Source organism: Melanostigma gelatinosum (genome assembly GCF_949748355.1).
Source record: "Melanostigma gelatinosum genome assembly, chromosome: 11".
In the NCBI taxonomy this organism is placed as follows: domain Eukaryota; kingdom Metazoa; phylum Chordata; class Actinopteri; order Perciformes; family Zoarcidae; genus Melanostigma; species Melanostigma gelatinosum.
In genome coordinates this window covers 22,630,936-22,650,363 of record NC_136644.1, presented here as the reverse complement: position 1 = coordinate 22,650,363, position 19,428 = coordinate 22,630,936, and the positions used below count along the sequence as shown (strand labels likewise).

At 40.6% G+C, this 19,428-nt stretch overlaps 2 protein-coding genes across 3 annotated transcripts; one reads left to right on the top strand and one right to left on the bottom strand.

Moving 5' to 3' along the window:
• Positions 1 to 1,785: 1,785 nt before the first annotated feature.
• On the top strand, positions 1,786 to 16,416 carry vav1 (vav guanine nucleotide exchange factor 1). 2 transcript variants are annotated; one of them, XM_079279236.1, is made up of 29 exons: positions 1,786 to 1,885; positions 2,392 to 2,487; positions 2,578 to 2,694; positions 4,439 to 4,555; positions 6,270 to 6,328; positions 7,175 to 7,240; positions 7,404 to 7,512; positions 7,976 to 8,071; positions 8,174 to 8,242; positions 8,343 to 8,446; positions 8,551 to 8,650; positions 8,922 to 9,017; positions 9,936 to 10,004; positions 10,085 to 10,171; positions 10,257 to 10,342; positions 10,421 to 10,556; positions 10,637 to 10,746; positions 11,040 to 11,141; positions 11,231 to 11,325; positions 11,407 to 11,429; positions 11,612 to 11,645; positions 11,887 to 11,903; positions 12,752 to 12,817; positions 12,990 to 13,021; positions 13,996 to 14,106; positions 15,086 to 15,173; positions 15,615 to 15,744; positions 15,971 to 16,122; positions 16,224 to 16,416. In XM_079279236.1, exons 2-29 carry the CDS (start codon positions 2,401 to 2,403, stop codon positions 16,275 to 16,277), a joined length of 2,412 nt encoding a protein of 803 aa, XP_079135362.1. In that variant the 5' UTR covers positions 1,786 to 1,885; positions 2,392 to 2,400; the 3' UTR covers positions 16,278 to 16,416. The 2 variants fall into 2 exon arrangements, with proteins under 2 accessions (XP_079135362.1, XP_079135361.1); XM_079279235.1 differs by having other exon boundaries at positions 11,887 to 12,023.
• A 1,058-nt stretch (positions 16,417 to 17,474) lies between these two features.
• On the bottom strand, positions 17,475 to 19,369 carry ubl5 (ubiquitin like 5). Its single transcript, XM_079279116.1, has 5 exons — positions 19,277 to 19,369; positions 18,841 to 18,905; positions 18,200 to 18,283; positions 18,073 to 18,110; positions 17,475 to 17,748 (listed from the first exon to the last, which is right to left on the bottom strand). The coding sequence occupies exons 2-5, from the start codon at positions 18,894 to 18,896 to the stop codon at positions 17,705 to 17,707; spliced, it is 222 nt and encodes a 73-aa protein (XP_079135242.1). The 5' UTR covers positions 18,897 to 18,905; positions 19,277 to 19,369; the 3' UTR covers positions 17,475 to 17,704.
• Between the last annotated feature and the right edge of the window lie 59 nt (positions 19,370 to 19,428).

The window sequence follows — 19,428 nt, the reverse complement described above, 5'->3', positions numbered from 1 at the left end:
ATGACACACTGGCAGCATTTGATTTGAAAGACGTAGGCGTTTACGTGGCAGGGACTGTAACAAAAGATGCTATGGAGCATTATGGGTAATGTAGGATCAAGCATTTTTTGGAGCTTGATGCATTCTATGCTCTAAAATTTGGATATCTCAGCCTCTACTGCTTCCATTTTGACTATTTCTTGTTTATCTATCTCTCATAGGTCACCTAACTTTATGTATGTACAATACTTGAATCCTTGGAGGGCCCCTTTAACTGACTAAAACTCAACTCAACATAAAGTAACATAACCACACACACACAGCTACACACTAATCTTCCTTTCTTCCTGTTCAGCCAAAGTCATCTCCTTATATATAGCCTCCTATCAGCAGGATCTAGTTCCTACCATGAGTGCAGGTGACACCAATTACTGACTCCAATAGTTAACAGTCAAAAGCTATACCTTACAGCACCCCTTTAGGTAGCCAACAATTTGATATAGTTTACAATTTGCTATACACTCACAACAATGTAAAACAGATCACAACTAACCTACAAATCTACCTGTACATACTCCACTCCCCCCCCCTACTTGGTTTGACCCAATGACATCCCTGACGACATCATCCAGTGTATAAATCGAGGAAATGGTTGGGCGCCTCCCCCTTTAACCTCGAGAACACATGGTGGGTATGGTACACAAACAATTGACAAGCATGGTTTAGATCTATAGATCAGTGTAATATGGGACAAATGGTGTGTTCTCACCCACTTTGTCACACGAGTTGTACAGCAATAAATGCATTTTATTCTCCACCCCTCAAGCATGCCTGTAAAAGCTACCCTTCCCTCTTGATCGCGTCTCTTATATGGCGTTTGAAATGTTATGCTATGTAATGTTTTTAAATTGATCATATATTTTTTGCATGAAAAACCTGCAAAGTAACATTTAAAATGATGTGGGATTAAAAAGTACAATATTTCTCTCAATTGTAGTGTAGTCGACAAACAAAGTAGCATATCATGGAGAAGGTACAAATACCTCAAAATTGTATTTGAACAAATCTGCTGTGTTGTACATCAGAACTTGACTGCTTGAATTGCTGACATACTGTTTTACACATATTTTGATCCAGTAATACTCAATCGGTGAATCTTAAGAGTTTTTGTTTGAGATGTTTCATGTGAAGGAGTTTTTATTGTTAAGATTCTCAGTAAAACTGCTCTGTTTGTTACATCTGTAGATTCGTCCATTTGTAATGTAAAATGACCACTTTCCTAAATTCGAGCAGTGGTCTGTTGTCATCCGGCATGTCTTCAATTCGCCTACTGAGTGTCATTTGACAGAGGTATAGTTCTCAGTTTATCCGCTGCTGATATTAGCATTACGAGGCATTAACGCTAAATATTGTTGAGTGTGAATAGACCGTTGCATAAAAAATCCCCTTCAAAATAAAAGAACAGGATTTTTTTTTTCTCTCTGAAAACGGGTCCGCGACCCACCAGTTGAGAAGCACTGGTCTTAATAATGTGGTTGCCCTTGCAACATAATTGTCTTTTGATAAACTCTGTACTGCACGTGCACGAATACACACCCGTTCCTATTCTATCTGATTTCTTGGTACACAAACAATACGGCCCCGTTTCACACTTTGCTTTTATCAACTTGTACCACTCGGCTGCAGCAGCAGCAGCATTGTGTGTATGCATGCATGTGAATGTGAGGGTGCGTCAGAGGAAAAAGGAAGTTGCGGGATGATGTCAAAAGTCTTCGACACAGTGCAGCTCTGCAGAACACCCACCACGGAAGAGAGGCAGCGCGAGAGCGCAGAAGTCAGACAATGAAAGGATGAAAGGAGGAGAACATCGTGAGAGAAGACAGAGAACTGCCGGCAGAAACTGAAGGTGAGAGCGGATTGTAGTAGTGATCCCACACTGATGTACAGTTAGAAATGTATTACGTTTTCTAATGGAGTCGTTTCTTTTTTTGTTGTTCTACTGAGTTTCAAGAGGGCCGCCTCAATATTTCACTCAAGGGACCGCGTGAGAGCGACTGCTCAGTGTTCGCTGGAGGCCAATTAATTTGTTCCTAATACATCAATCATTTCCATATCCAGGTTCCAGTTCACTGAGGACAATGGGAAAAGTTAAACTGTCAAATTCTATTCATGTAATGCAGGAGCAAACCTCACACTTCCATTCTGTGCGTGCAAATTCTGACAGTGAATACATTCAGTGTGAACTCTACAAATGGCTTCTCGTGAAGCTAACTCCATCTCTGATTGTCGGAAGAGATTTAACTTGATGCCTGACTACTGGATGTTGTACAGAGTGATAGTGATCAGTGGTTACTGAAATGTTGTGCCTGTGATAATGTATCTGGCGTGTCAATCAACCGATCTGTCCCTCAGAAAACAAAGATGGAGTTGTGGCGGCAGTGTGCGATGTGGTTGATTGACTGTCGAGTTCTTCCTGAGAACCACCGGGTCACACTGGAGAGCGCCCAGGTAAATCAGCTGTGCCACATTTACACCTGCACGTGAACACGCATCATGTCTCGGTTCCTCAGTCTGATTTCTGCGTCTGTGCTGTGCCAGGTGTGTGACCTGGCTCAGGTGCTGAGAGATGGCGTGCTGCTCTGCCAGTTACTCAACAACCTGCTGCCTCAGGCCGTCAACCTGCGAGAGATCAACCTGCGCCCACAGATGTCCCAGGTAGCACGCGCACACGCACACAAAAACCTTTTCCTGATCCATTTCCATAGCGACCAGGAGGCCGCACGGAAGCGCTAAGGCGTCCGATAGGAAAATCCTGTGATCTCTATCTGTTCCCATCAGGGGAGTGTAGAGCTGTAGAGATTGAGGAGGGGATGATGATGAAGAACTGGAAAAGAGAAACAGCTAGGCAGTACTCTGAGAGGTCAAAATCTATATTATTCAACTTTAAAAGTCTTGTTTTCGAAAAATATTATCAGCTGTTATGTCTGAACAGGTTCTTGAGACTTTCTGTAGCCTGGAAACTTCTCTCCGCCAAGAAACAACCCGACACTAAAAGGCTAATTGTCATATTTAAATTTTTATTTTACAGATCAAACAAACAAGATATATGTTGATTGAGCTTTGGAAAACCTAGCTAGCCGTTTCCCCCTGTTCCCAGTCTTTATGCTAAGCTAAGCTAACTGTCTTTTGTGAAAACCTGTTGTCAAGCTTTTGAGACATGTTAACTAATAAACAAGCACTCGAACTCAGAAGAGAGGATTCAAAATCGGGCTGTGAGCAAAATATGAGACAAAGGCGTATGAAAAACGTGCTGTCACGGGAAGTCCTTGATCATATATGATAGGACTCACCGTGATGTCTTAAACGTGTGTGTGTGTGTGTGTGTGTGCCTGTGTGTGTGTGCAGGGGTTAATGTGCTTCTACACGTGCATGTGAAACTCTGGGAAATCATATGAGCTCAAGAATGGTGAAGCAACATGCAGTTATTAACGGAAGACGGGAGTCCACTGTGACGTACATGCACATGCACACACACACACACACACACACACACACACACACCTGATGATGTTGCACAAATAGAGGATTTTCCCTGTGCTCTTGCAACACTACGCTGTGGTGCAGGGATGTGCCCCCGTGCGCGCTCTTGACGGAGAGATTCGACATGTGCAGCAGTATCGGGTAGAACTCTGCGTTTCCCCTTTTCTCAAATTAGAGTTCCGCATTTCCCACTGCTGAACAGACAGAGACGCAGAAGTGAGCGAGAGAGAGAGAGCAGCAGCTTCAGGAAGTTATGTCAAATGATATGTCAGACATGGTGTTCAGACAATGCTGTGCACTGCGCTCTCGGTGGTTTATTTTGGTTCTAAAATGAAAAAGCCCTTCATGCTGCTTCGGCATTTCCTCGTGTTGGTACATTGCTCTTCGGCTTCATGTGGCCCGTGTGGCTGAGCAGTATTTATGTACGCTTTGTGCGACTCTGTATTTAGTATGCATGCCACTAGGTCAAAGTTTTCACTTATCCCGTGAAATATCTCAACATCTACTGGAATGGTTGCCACAAAATTCAGTACAGACATTTATGGTTTTCACGTTATGAATCCTACTGACTTTGGTGATCCTTTTTTCTCAGCACCATTCATGTGAAAAATGTAATTTATATAATATTTAAGTTTATGACCAAATCTGCAATATTACTGAAACTGTGAAGCTAATCAACAATGTTAGAATGGTAACGTGCTGCACAGTAAGGGTGTAACGTGGTCAATATTATACCTGATTTGACTGTTATTGTGTTCATGTTAGCATGCTGCTGATAGCATTTAGCTTCAGTGAGAAGCTCTAGTGTGGCTGTAGTGTTGTTCATGACTTGAACTCTTGATAGATTATCCAAATTGTCGTTGATAAATGTTCTGTGGATCGTTTTAGTAAAAGTAAATCTGACGTTTGTGTTTTTTAGTTCCTCTGCCTGAAGAACATCCGGACGTTTCTGGCAGTTTGTCAGGAGAAGTTTCAGCTCAGAAAGAATGAACTGTTTGAAGCCTTTGACCTGTTTGATGTTCGGGACTTCGCAAAGGTATCGCACCGCTTCATCTTTCCGTATCCATCCGTCCATCCATTACAGTAATGTACGAGGGGAACGCATTGCGCCCTCTTATTACTGTCATTACGGTAGAAGTCAGAAGCGTGAACAGAGTCCTCACTGCAGCTTGCAGACACCCACAAAGCCCTAACAGGAAGTACTTTGGTGATTCTCTAATTGAAACGACTGAGCGAACGAAGGAATTCAGTATTTCACAGTTCTCTTTCACTTTCGGTGCAGTGCAGCCACAGCAGTGTAGTGTGAACAATAGGAGTTTTGAAACTTTACGAGTCTTTTTACAGTTCTTGTTCTTTTTGTTTAGTTTACAGGCAGTTACTGTCACTGAGCTTCTCACTTCACTTAACTGCATCAAGTCAGTCAACCGGTACAATCAAATACAGAAAACACACTGGCATGGTGTACTCTGAACAGCATGATTGACAGTGGTACAAGAAGTATTCAGATCCTGAATTAAAGTAGCATTACCACACTGAAAATCCGGCACTACAATTTAAAGGTGCTAAATTTGATATTCGGAGCATATCTGTTGCCTCCACACTGCTCTCAAAAGGGTGTTGGCATAAAAAAAAAGGGGGCAACTGACCATTTTATGGGGGTTGTGTCAATAATTTGTCCGGTAGATAGTCCACTCTTCATATTTAACAGACAAACATGATGGTGATGCCAATCGAACTCTCCAGCAGAAAGCGAATAAGTGCATATCCCAAAACGTCTTCCTTTCAAAGTCTGGTAATCAGATGGCAGTATGACTGTAAACCGGTCTGTTCAAATGTTTTCCCGTAAACTTCTCCTTCAGACTCTCACTTCTTGTTAATTCTTCCCTCTTAACACTGTCTTGAATACAATTAGAAGCCACACTAAAGCTGCTCAGCAGAAGAAATGTATTCTTTCTTCGGACAGTGTGTTTATTTCATGTCCCCAGAAGAGTCAGGAGGGGCACAGCTTCTTTCTATTTGTCTGTCGGAAAGAAAAGAACCTCTGTTCAGGAGGCAGCTTTTGATTTTGATGTGTTTCTCACTGCAACTCTGGACTGAGTTTCGACTAGAAGAGAAGTCAAATTAGATTTTGGAAAGAGAGAAGTTATAAGACATTTAAACACATAACACCAAGTCCAGCCAGATATATTAGAGCTCACTGACACGTTGTTGCTTAATAAGGGAAAAAAAAAGTATTTCATTTGGATGGCTGTGTGACGTCATGAAATTGGTTATCTGAGATCACTCATGTCATGATACTGCAGTTCTCACTTAAACAGTCAAATAGTGTTAGAATAAGAGTGAAACCAGGTCAGAGAATTATTCAGCGTCAATGTTTGAAGTGTGAAACGGCTCTTACTGTGTCTCCAACAGGCTGTGTCTCTCTCTGTTACACAGATAGATAGACAGACAGATAGACAGATAGATAGATAGACAGATAGACAGATAGACAGATAGACAGACAGATAGACAGATAGACAGATAGACAGATAGACAGACAGACAGACAGATAGATAGATAGATAGATAGATAGATAGATAGACAGACAGATAGATAGATAGATAGCTATGTACTTTATTTATCCCCAGGGGGACATTTGTATGTTACAGCAGCAAGACACACCAAGTAGCAGAGTAACCTAAAATATTAATATTATATTAGTAATATTATTACATACTGTGTCTCATACTGTGTGTCTCTGTGTGTGGCAGGTTATAGACACTTTGTCCATCCTCTCTCATTCATCCATTGCTACACAAGGAAGACTCCAGTAAGTAACTTCCTTCCTCTGTTATGTAATCAAAGTGTTCATGCTGCTTTTTTGACAACGCCTTACTTTATGCTCCTCTTCTTAGCATTCATAAGCAGTATTAATAAATGATAAATGGACTTTATATTGTGCCTTTCTCATCTTCCAACCACTCAAAGCGCCGTACACTACACGCCAACATTCACACACACACATTCACACACTGATTGGCAGAGGCTGACATACAAGGTGACACCTGCTCATCGGGATCTAATACTTTATAAATGGTTTATAACACACTGTAATGCAGTTGTACACAGATATAAGGACACTTAAGTGTTTAAGAAATATTCTACATTATTACAACTTTATTTCACTATATTAAAGTGGTGGAAGAAATACAAAAGTATTTGCGTTGAACTCCCAAAAGGATTCATTGTGCAGAATGGCTCAGTTCATATCGATATATATATGATGTATATTATATTGCTGCATAATGATGAGGAATAAATAGAGATTTATAATGTAACATTATTTTAATGGAGCAGAGGTTGTTTGTTTTTGCTTGCTCCAAAGTAGGAGTAGCTGATAACAGCAGAAAAGACTTCTGTCTGTTAAAACTGGAATATATTGTGTTGAAGTTTAAGTTTTTCAGATTAAAACTTTCATTTTAATGGCATTTGATGATTATATTTTCAACACATAAGTTTTCTTGGCACTTAAAAGTGAAATCCTTTTAATACGTGACAGTGTTTAGTGCCATGACAGTAATGGCAACTTGTCTACCTCCACCTACAATGTGAATTCAATAGGAACATTAGCGGTAATTACTTGAATACAAGTCATTGTCATTATCTCTACCTCCAGGCCTTTCCCTTTGGAAGGATGCACTCCTGATGATGAGATCTACAGCGGCCTGTCTGACCAGATTGAGTAAGTCTTCTTCTCATAATGTGAAAATAATCACCTTAAAGGATGAAAATTATTGTCAATTAAAAATGCACACAGCAGAGTCCACTCCCAGTGTTTGCTAATAACTTGAGAAGCTCTCTGTGGCGTGAGAACGTGGTGTTTATACTGTGATGGTGTGTATCAGTGACACGGTGGACGAGGATGACGACTTGTACGACTTTGTGGAGGACGAGGAGAACGAAGGAGACGAGATCTATGAAGACTTGATGAGGACGAATGAACAACCTGACACTGTAAGTGAACATCGGACTAAAAGGAAGGTTTCGGCCTTCTTTTGGCCACCAGGTCTGTCTTTGACCACAGCAGTTCAGAAATCCAGGGTCCAGTCTGACTGATGATCCAAATTTCCAACAATTGTGACCTATGACCCCTTAAAGTTAAGCTTTTTTTTTACTTGAGACCTCTTGTCATATGCCAGTATTTTATCAAATACTGTATGTATGCATCAATGAATTGTTTCTACTGTTTTCTATGTGGAAAAAAGGAACCAATTGCTTCCAAAAACAACAAATTCAAAAATGACTTTCATTGAATAACCAGTAGGAGAAGCAAGAAAATAAATGAATCTACCAATATGAAGAAAAAGTTGTAATGCTTCAAATGGTGTCCTTTATAGCTAACATATGTAAAGATGAACTTTCTGTTCAGTCCGGTCTCGTCATGCCTCTCCACATGTTCTTCTGCGTGTTTCTGCAGCAGCCGAAGACCGGAGTAGACAAACGAGAGTGCTGCCTGCAGGAGATCAGACAGACGGAAGAGAAATACTCCGATACACTGGAATCTATATTACAGGTGTGCACACGTTTACAATCTGATAAAAGGAGATCCATGCATGCACACACACAAGCATGCATTTCTTCAAGAGTAACAACCATGTCTTCTGTATTTCTGCAGCACTTTATGAAGCCTCTTCATAAGTTTCTCCAGGTTTCAGACATGGAGAGTATCTTCATCAACATAGAGGTACTTGAGAGGATTTGCTACACACCTGGTCACGTGTACAGTTCATGTTTACCTTCATGTATTTAGCCCCGTTTACATTTTTTTTTTTTTGTATTTGTAGGATTTGGCCGACACCCATCGCAATATGTTGGAGGAGGTCCGGAGCTCCATCCTCGATTACGGAGCAAAGAACCTGTACCAGGTGTTTCTGAAGTACAAGGAGAGGTACACAACAGACGCACGTCTTTTTCTGTTGTCCAGTTACACTCCAAATACATGCATGTTGTAATATATTCTAATATACGTCTCACACACACACCCCTCCTCAGGCTCTTACTGTACGGTCGTTACTGTAGTCAGGTGGAAGCGGCATCAAAACACCTGGACAAGCTTTCGACTACGAGGGAGGACATAAGAATGAAACTGGAGGTGAGAAAGGGACACGCTGTTTTTGGGTACTTTTAAGGTTCAAATTTGTGCAGGTAGAGTCTCAATAAGGTCTGACAAATATGAAATATTAGTTTAAAAATACAAAGTGGCTGTAGCGTTTATAATGATGGTCTACGTGGGAAATGCTTTCTGGGCTACAGGGGAATGTTTGGTTTGGGAAAGCTGGGTCTGCTGCACAACATCCTCTTAACATGACTGTTAACTGCAGATGTTTAGTTTCTCTCTCACTAACTAACTCTCTCTCTTTCAGGAGTGTTCAAACAGAGCAAATAGTCGACGTTTTTCTCTCAGGGATTTACTCATGGTCCCAATGCAGAGGGTCCTCAAATATCACCTGCTGTTACAGGTATGTTTGTACGTGTGTGTGTGTATGTGAGTGATGGAATGTAACTACGCCCATTTACTGTCGAAGTACTGTGCTTAAGTACAAACTTGAGGTACTTGTGATTTACTTAAGTCTTTGGTTTTCCGATCACTTTATACTTTTAGTCCACATTTCAGAGAAATATTGTACATTCATCTGACAGCTTTAATTACTTTACAAATTAAGATTTTTGCATTTATGAAATATGATGTTTTGTTTGTTACACCGTACAGTTTACAGCAATAAGCGAATTGACTTGGCAACTGTAGGATTTCATGGATTTGCTGCTTTTTCTTTTGATTATTTTGAGGTTTGGACTTCTATAAACAAGCATTGTGTTTTGTCACACTGTGTGGGTAAATGTGACGAGCTTTCTTCACCATTTTGAGATGTTTTAAAAACCAATCAATCAGGAAAATAATCAGCAGATAAATCCATGAGACATAATCAGTAGCTGCTGTCCTACACAAAATATCTCAACCAACAGTAAGATTCTGCTTTTAGAATAATGTATGAATTGTAATTGTCACGACCCGGCTCAAAAAGTCGTAACATGAGGGAGACAAGACGAGTGATGAAAGTAATAAATAGACATTTATTTAATGAACCAACTGACAGAACTAAACAACCAGCCAGGTCCTCCAAACAGGAGGCTGAGAGGAGATGCGCCCCGAGGCAAAGAAGAGGCAAAGAAGAGGCGCAGCCTTTGTAGGGAGGCTTCCAGCAGGCTCAGGTGTGGCTCATCAGCAGCAGATTACCATCCTGAAAGACAACCTGGAAACAGGACACAGACCCCTGGTGGAAGGGAGGGGTCGTCACATAATCCTCTACTAATATAATAACTTGTGTTTGTTCATTTTTTCCATTTTGTGTCAATTATTTGTCCGTTTGTGCCTGCAGGAGCTGATGAAGCACACCACTGACCCGACAGAGAAGGACAACCTCCGCACAGCTCTCGACGCCATGAGAGTAAGTGTTCATGTTGATCAGCAACCTTAATTTAGGATATCGACACGCTCACTCGTTCGTCTTTGTGTGCGTGTTTGCAGGACTTGGCGCAGTGTGTGAACGAGGTGAAGCGAGACAACGAGATCATCAGACAGATCACCACCTTCCAGCTGTCCATAGAAAACATGGTGAGGTCACATTATTCACTTTAAATTCATTTTAGGCTTGTATTTAATATTCTACTGATCGTCCTCACTCTCCGCTGCTCTTCAGACTCAGTCTCTAGCTTTCTATGGTCGGCCCAAGATCGACGGAGAGCTGAAGATCTGCATCCCGGAGAAAAAGTCCAAACAGGACAGGTGTGTGTCGTTTGTGTCTCAGCGTGTCCTTTGTGTGTTAATGCCATACATCTGACCTGATCTGTGGCTGTTCGTCAGGTATGCGTTCCTCTTCGACAAGGCCATGTTCATCTGCAAGAAGAAGAGCGGGGAGACGTTTGAGCTCAAGGAGATCGTTGAACTACAGTACTACCAGATACGAGACGAAACCACAGGAGAAAAAGACAATAAGAAGGTCTTTCTACCGCTCTGGCACCAATTATACCAGACAACCATAAAGCATTGATGAAGCTAACGGCGTGTGTTTGTGAACAGTGGTCCTATTTGTTCCTTCTGCTGGACTGCAACGGGCGGAGTGGGTACGATTTATTCTTCAAAACCAGAGAACTGAAGAAGAAATGGCTGGAACAGTTTGAGATGGCTCAGTGAGTTATCGCACATGTACACACATGGAAATAAATACACACACTGAATTCTTGCCAGAGATCAGAGTAAAGAAGGTCTGTTTGCGAAATGTTAGCTGCATGGTCTTGTGCTGCATCTTTGCTGATTGCGCAACACTGTAGGAAATGCACATGATTTGTAGATTATTTGCAATCTGCACTGTGTTGTTGCTGCTGTTGGTTTCTTCAGTCTCAGGAATACCAAATAGATCCTCCCTCTCGCTCTGTGACTGCTTCTTACCCCCGCGTTGTTAAAACAGTTGTACGTTTTGCAGGTCGAACATGTGTCCAGATAACGCCACAGCCAACAACCACGACTTCCAGATGCACTGCTTCGAGGAGACCACCTCCTGCAAGGCCTGCTCGATGCTATTACGGTACTTTGTCTCACTCGCTGCTTCTCTCTGTTTGACTCTTGGCTCCAAATCTTTTTAAACATTTGAATCTCTCCGTCTGTCTTCTGCAGAGGGATATTTTACCAGGGCTATCGCTGCACTCGCTGTAAGATGGCCGCACATAAAGAGTGTCTAGGCAGAGTCCCTGCCTGCGGACGAAACTCAGGTTTGTCTGCGTGTGTTTAAATACTTCTAATTAGCATAATTATCACTTCTCTCACATTAAGTTGTCTTCTTTATATTACAGATCATGCTGGTACTGTGAAGAAGGTAAGACTACGTCTATCTTTGACATTGTCGAGGCGATGAATAAGCCCTTGTTGGACTTCTTTCCTCTTCCTGCACACTATTTTACAGACATTTTAACGTCCTTTTTAATAGTTAACTTGTGCAAATAGATAAAAGTTGAGGTACGGTTCCTCCAATTTAGTTTTTGTCTTTTGTTCCTCCAGAATAAACAGAGGTCCTCCGGACATTCAAGCGCTGGTAAGAAATAACATGTTTAAATTGAATCTCCCTGGAGATAGTTCCAATAGAGGCATCTGTCCCATTTGTAGCGAGTGTAAAGCAGACCGTAGGTCTCATTTCCTCTGATGTGTCACGCTTTCTCTCCAAAACAACCTCCTAAATGTTCAAGACAAAATGAAATACTTGAGTCAAAGTTCTTGCATTGCCTATGAGATCGCCTCAACGTCTCCTCTTCCTCCTCCTCCTCCTCCTCACTCAGGGTTTCCTAAGATGGAGGTGTGTCAAGAGTATTATGGCTTGCCTCCGCCCCCCGTGGGCTTCGGTCAACCGCTACACCTCTGCAAAGGTGACATCATTGAGCTGACCCGGGCGGATGCCGACTTGCCTTGGTGGGAGGTAGCGTTAAAAACCAAATACAAGCGTATACACTCTGACGGGGGGGGGGGGGGTCACACGTAATCTAGTTGTGTTTTCAAGCCCTGCTTCCTGTGGTAAATGTGTAGGTGTGAGATGCGTTTGTCTCTTTCAGACTCTTTTGTCATTTTCCTGCATGTATCTCGTTCCACTTCCTCCCTCAGGCCCAACCAGCGCTCCGCCGTGTGATTCATTTAAAAGGTTTTGATATGGAACATAAATCAAATGTCTGAATGCCCTTTAGCTGCTTCAGTCTCAGGGTTGATGGCGCAGAGCCATCGGGAAAGTTATTAGTAACGCCTGCTTTGATAAAGATTGACATTTACATTGTTGCTGATCGTTTTTTTTACAAAAGCACACTGTAGTTTGAAGGTTGACTCCTCACACTTTCTTTGTCAGTTATGTTATGGTTGCATGATTTATTTATTCATTTAACCTCCTGAGTCATGGTCAAGATGCCAGTGTCCATAAAAACTATATAAAAAGACAGATAACAGACTTTAAAACCGCAAATATTTTAGAACATAAAAACATAATTTCCTACGTCCAAATTTGGTGTAAATTATTTTAGATCGATATCAACTGCACATGAGTCATTTGTTTTGGGGTGGTGATTTGTTTCTAAGTTACTTGTTGATGTTGTTATTCATTTATATGTTGCAATGACTGCTTGGTCCAGCCTGTGATTTGCTGTTGTGTGTGACACTCAGGGAAGGAACCTGACAGTCGGTCAGATGGGATGGTTCCCCTGCCAAAAGGTTCAGCCCATCATCTCTGTGAGTACGAACCACGAGCCAACATGAGCTCCTGAACACCAGACACCCTCCACCAAACTGAAAATAATGTGAAAACCTTCTTAAAAAAAAAATAAAAATAAAAAAGTTACAACTGTGACCACAGACCTTTTTGTTTTAAATCTAACCTCTGTGTGATCTCACCCTTTCCCAGAGGCAGACCCCTGACCTGTCTGGATTCAACTGGTGAGTGTCAACAGGAACTTGGTTACATAACTTTCTCACCAAACCCCTGTCAAGCTCATAGCTGCAAGTCTGCCGGTTCCACTGCAACAAGGAAGGATTAAGACCACAGAGCTGACACGGAAAACCCTCAAAACCCCCACAACAGAACCAGATACTGCAAAGTGCTGGTGCTTTTAAAGCAGCTTTGGTTATTCGTCACCTATCATCATGATACTCGTTATCGTTACAATGATGTTCTTGCTCGAGGACTCAAAATGCAGCAAATAACAACGAATAAAATAAAATAAAAAACAGCTTGTGAAACCGGTTATTGTCCTTAAAGTATCCATGTATTTGATTTAAAATGAGTTACTTTAGTGCTTCCTGGTGGCAACATCAAGTATGACACTGGAATGAAACGAAAAAACAAAGTTATCTACTGGCTGCACCAATTGTCACCCACTTCATTTTTCTACAAAACTAAAACTGCAGCAGTCCGTTTCCTATGAAAACCCCTTTGGTGACACTTTAGTTAATGTCCCACTATTTAGCATTCATAACTAGTAGTTAATAAATGTTTTATAACATAGTTGTAAGTGAATTAAAGTGTTTATTTGTCAACAACTAACTCCTGTTGGCACCCATAAGTGGAAGTTGGTGTATAAACAGATAATGAATGATAATACAGTAAAATACAGTTTTAATAATGTAGAAGTTATAACTGGTGACAAATACTGTATATTAATATGCAGTTAGAAATTAGCTTATATCTGCGTACGATTACATTATAGTGCGTTATTAACCACTTATCAATTATTTTTTCACTTCTTATGAATGCTGAATAAAGGAACTTAAAGTGCTAAAGCAACTTTAAAGCAAAACTTTGTAACTTTCATTGAAACGGACAGTTTGGCCTTTTGTTATTTCTTCCTTCAAACGTTTTCGACTCTTGCTTTAAGCAAATCATAAGGTTCTGATTCTCGCTGTGCTTGAAGGTTTGCAGGGAACATGGACAGAACCGCAGCCAAGAACCTGCTCACGCCCCGGTCCGATGGAACGTTCCTCGTGCGGCAGAAAGATGGAGGAGAGTTTGCCATCAGCCTCAAGTAAGCCTTTGCAGATTTATCGATTAAGAGAATTTTATCTTTGAGGAATGTTTGTTTTCTTTTCTTTTCTGTTTACAGATTGAAGGTGACTGATTTGGTCATTTACGAGTCGATAGATAGCTAGATATCTAGGCTCAAACCGGGCAGAAATTGGTTAAAAAGTGAAGATTTCATTAGATGTTACGGTTGTATTCAGTAAAATATTGTTGCCACAACATTTCAATGACTATATTTAATTGTGATGAAGGTCCTACTGTAAAGCTACATGTTGAAATGCTGTCGAAACGAGTACGTAACTGCTTCAAGCTTCTTAACGTCAAAGATTTGCTGCTCTTCTTCATCTTTAATTGTAATTCATGAAATATCTTTGTGTTTTCGAATGTTGCTTGGATAAAACAAGCAATTTGAAGACATTGCCTTGAGCTCTGGGAGCTTTATTCACAATTGTGTGACATTTTAATGAGCAAAGGATTAATATAAGAAAATAATCTGCAGTTTAATTGATAATGAAAGTGATTGTTGATCGCAGCCCTGTTTGTAAACCAGATATCTAAAGTACACACCTGATGCCTGTTGACCTATAAATGATCAAAGTCATGAACATTGCTTGCTCAGCAATGTTCAATGATGACTTAACTAAACGTAGATAAATTGCTGAATGCCTATGAGCTCTGGTATCACTTCCCCTCAAAAACAGGACAATGCAGGTGTTGCAACAAAGAACTAGTACCTCATATATAAACCCATTCTCATATGAAAGCCACTAATATTTGGAGAAGTTGAAAAAAAGTTTTCCTTTTTAGAGGCGCACCGACACATTCAGCTGTCACGCGAAACAATTCTCACTCGTCAACCTCTTTGTGATCATACATAGACTCTCGACAAATAATTAAAATAGGGTCTCATTCATGTTTTTAATCTTGGAGTACCTACTTTACTGCAATCTCTTTTATCCACAACTCTCTTTCTGCTCTTGCAGGTTCAACATGGACACCAGACACATTAAGGTCACGTCCAATGAAGGCCTGTACCGCATCAATGACAAGAAGGCCTTCAAGGGTATAATTGTAAGTTGTTCTTTTAAACTGCATCTGGCAGTGACCAGAGGAAATACACTTGAACTGCTCTTTATGTTTTTGAGTCATTTCCTCCTGTCGAACTGCTTCCATCATCTTCTTAACGCCCTTAACCTCTTTTAAATCCTTCTTAAAAACACATTTTTATTTGTGAGTTTTTGGCCTGAAGAGAAGGCAGTCTCTTGACTTTTATTTTAATGATTTTATATTGTATTGTTTTAATTGTTGTCAAATGTTTCTTATTTGGTCAATGTTATATAACTTTTAAATTGTCTACCAATTGTATCTTGTGAAGCACTTTTGCAACCTTTGTTTTGAAAAGTGCCATATGAATAAAGTTTATCAGGATTATTATTAATATTATGTGTATCCCTGTCACATGTTCCTCATACTCTCCTCCTCCTCTCGTTGCGGTTCTTCTTCCCGTGTTAGGAGATGATTCAGTTTTACCAGCAGAACTCTTTGAAGGAATACTTTAAGGATGTGGACACCACGCTGTGTACGCCTTACAAACAACCAGAGCAAAGCAACTCGCCTAACGACACGCCAAACACAACACCAGGTACAGTGCATCTCTGTCCATTCCCACTATTATGATCATGTTAAAGGAATCGTTTGACAATTTGGGAAATATGCGTATTTGCTTTCTTGCCGAGAGTCAAATGAGAAGATCGACATTAGAGTGGTATCGATCTTCTCAGCAAAAAAAAGCCAATAAGGTGATTTGTCAAAATGCTCTACTATTTTCTGAAGCTCGCCTGTGTTGCAACGTTGGCCTTTTCTGACAGGAGGCAGCCTGGGGACTTTGGGCCAGGTGAGGGCCAGGTATGACTTCTCAGCCAGGGACCGCTCAGAGCTGTCGCTGCGGGAAGGAGACACCATCAAGATCCTCTCCAAGAAAGGTCACAGTGGTTGGTGGAAAGGGGAGGTGTACGGCCGGGTGAGGAAATTGCAAACATAAAAAGAAGTAGAAAGCTCAGTAGCTTGGTTTTCAGGTTTTGAGGCATCTTGTCTTAACCTGCACTGCCCCTTTGTTTCCAGGTGGGGTTCTTTCCAGCAAACTACGTGGAGGACGACTACTCTGACTACTGCTGATGTGGCTCCAGAGGAGATGTATAGACCCAGACTGTATGTGTGGAGGTCTACGTGATACCTGGTTTCCATCGATTGCATTAACCCATATGCACCAGTGTGGCTGTGTGCGAGTGAGAAAGAAAGATGCTGTTACTTGTGATCTAATGACTGTCTAGTGTTGTGAATAAAAGTTTTGTCCAGCTGACCGGTTGAATGTCTGGTTCATGTCTGTACAACTAACCTGGTTTAGAAGTATGTGCTCACACTTTACACCCACATGTGACTGTTGAACGTTTCATTTCAACACAATGGGCATTAATCTGTTATATCAACCTCTACTCTTGAGGGAAGGCTTTCCAAAACATCTTGGAACCTGGCTGCAGGTATTTTCTCCCATTCGGTGTCAAGAGGCCTTGCTTGCAGTTGGTGTTCCAATCATCCTAAAGGTGTGGATGGGGTTGAGTTCAGAGCGCTGTAGTTCTTCCCCAACAGAACTGCTTCTTTGTCTGGCTTTTTGCATGGCGGCATTGTAATGCTTAGCTTAGTTTGGCGTAACGACTGGGTTATTGTGATGTTGAAACGGTCTTCTCCAAACTATGGTCACAAAAGCACTATCCTTGAAAATATTTTGTAGGACAAAATTTAACAAATATAGATATAAATGTACTGGATTATTATAACAATGTATCATACCTGATTCAGCTATTTCAGTCAGTAATGGCATATCAGAACTAATTTGATGTATTGTGTATGCAGGATTTCAGTGTTGTACCGTACTTTAACAGCTGGGTACTTTACACAAAGGGTTATGAAACAAATTACATTTTACAAACAAGATCTTTTGCATGAAAAATCTTAACCTGTAATACGCAACTCCAGCTATCATACATGTTGAGTAAAGTACTTTCAAGTACCTTTGAAATATGGAGTAGAATTACAAAGGTTTGTACAGTGATAAGTAAATACACGTACTATACTTCATGCCAGTGAGACCAAAAGTACACAATCATATTGATACTTCTGCTTAATAAGCTTAGGTCATGTTATTTCTGTGGTTTAAGTTTAAACAATTTTCACACAGACAATTCTCTCCAAAGCTAGAAAGCAAAGACTTAATTTCTTTTGACACACTGTACAAACATTTTAAAGTTGTATGCTTTTAAAATTACATTTAATTCATACTAGAGTTTACAGGACAGCAATGACCAGCACTCAGCCTTGTTAGTAGGTAAATATCAGCTTTAATTCCAAAATTAAAAAACAAACTGCACAATATGTCTTTCACACAATTTCCAGGCAAAACAAATCATACGCTAAAACAGACCAATGTAATGTCTACGTAGATACTGCTCTTGCTCTCTCTGATTATCATGGTGGTTTTCTGCGACCAATCCTATTTCTGTGTGTGCCGATGTAGAGGGTCTTCTGTGGCATCGACCTGTGGTCCTCTACTGGTAGTACAGCTCCAGGTTCATCCCATCATGGATTTCATCTGCAGATGTTGTGGTTAAGTACAACCGATCAGGATAAAATAGTTCCGCTTGGTAAAAGTTTGCTACCATTAATATGATTAAATGCTTCTTCTGTTTTCAGATGACATACAGAAATACATTATTACCGCTGACATCCACAATATAGACTTCTTACTGTATCTGCAATAAATATTTCATCAAAGTTAAAATGACCTCAGAGTATTTCAAAACATGCAACTTCCAAGTATGTTATGAAGATGAGGTTCATCCAAATCAGTGGTAATGGGATCTACTCATGCAAATAATTCAGAGGGAGCAGCTGCAAAGATTGTTTAAAAGGATACAGTCACCCAGAGACACGTGGTCCTTGAATATGGTATACCTGTGGGCACAGAGGAGGAACAATCAACTGCTAATAAGACAGCCACAAAAATCACTTGTTATGATCAGTGTCCCGTGCAAGCAACTCACCATTTCTTTAGTACAATCTTGTCAAAACGTGTTCCTGTCTGAGCAGCAATGAGCTTCTTCAGATCTCCAATAGTGTCTTCAGAACTGAAACATGGCGGTTAAGGAAGTAGCAACATGATGGCACCAAAAAACAATTAAAATGTGGTTTAACCAACACCGGTTAACATGATGTCATCTAGCCTTACTTGGTTCTTCAAAATATGATGTTGATGGATATTTTTTTTGTTGATCTTGGAGGAAGTTGTCTTGAATTACAGAGTGCTCTTATTTTGAAAATATCCATTTTTTAATGCTTGAAGTTAGGACTTCAAGACTACCTAAATAAAATAGCAATTAATTCACTTTGCAACTACTGCACACCAGTCTACCACAAATATATATTATTCTCTGTATGATATATTGTATCCCAATCATTTAACTTTTGCACTATTTGATGTCTTCTTTAGAGGCTACTTTTTACTTGTTTTATTCCTTTTTATACTATATTTTGAGTTGAAAAGAGGCCTTAAATCCAAGATTCCCATTTGCATCTCTGTAATCAAGTCAAGCTAACTCCACGTTAGCTGTACGTGGACCCGGGTACAACACGTGTGGCAGGACGCATTATTCAGGAGTAACTCCAGAGTTTCAGAGAAGGATACTTGCACTTTACCCGGACTTTCTTGCCCAGGCGATCGTTGCAAACCACCTCGATCATTTTCAGTTTCTGTCAGCCAAAGAAGAAACGAATATAGTTGGTTAGCATGAACATGTGTGAATGTTGAGTCGCTCCAAAACAATTGTCCATAAAACTTAAGACAATGGTGGTCGTACATTTAGCTAGTTAGAAGCTACAGCCATGTGGCCACGTGAGAGAAGCAGAGCCTGAACTGTAAACATCTGTTTAAATAAGTCAGGTTGTTTTGTTAGGTGTTAGCTAACACCAGCTAGCTAGAGCTCACAACACGCTAACGTTATATTAGCGTATATTGTATTTACCAATGTGCGTAATGTTACAAAGCACACAAGGAAACCAACATTCGGTCTTTAAAATTTCAATGATAGTGTGTTAAATTAATTTAAATGTGACATTCCTACCTGGAAATTCACACCAGAATAACAAATGTTGCTTTTAGATGGTTTTCTGTGGACTGTTCTCCGTCCGTAAAGCTGATTTGTTTTGAGTATAAGCCTCTCAGCCAATGAAATCGGCACAACGGTGATTGACAGCCACAATTAGCCTATGATAG

Bases quoted from the DNA above. Each gene is read 5' to 3' on its own strand.
- vav1 (XM_079279235.1), top strand. From the start codon at position 2,401: ATGGAGTTGTGGCGGCAGTGTGCGATGTGGTTGATTGACTGTCGAGTT. The intron at 4,556-6,269 runs GTATCGCACCGC...TGTGTGTGGCAG, and splicing joins ATGTTCGGGACTTCGCAAAG to GTTATAGACACTTTGTCCAT. The intron at 11,646-11,886 runs GTAAGAAATAAC...CTCCTCACTCAG, and splicing joins CTCCGGACATTCAAGCGCTG to GGTTTCCTAAGATGGAGGTG.
- ubl5 (XM_079279116.1), bottom strand. From the start codon at position 18,896: ATGATCGAGGTGGTTTGCAACGATCGCCTGGGCAAGAAAGTCCGGGTA. The intron at 18,111-18,199 runs GTGAGTTGCTTG...CTGTGCCCACAG, and splicing joins AAGATTGTACTAAAGAAATG to GTATACCATATTCAAGGACC. The intron at 17,749-18,072 runs GTATCCTTTTAA...CAACATCTGCAG, and splicing joins CCACGTGTCTCTGGGTGACT to ATGAAATCCATGATGGGATG.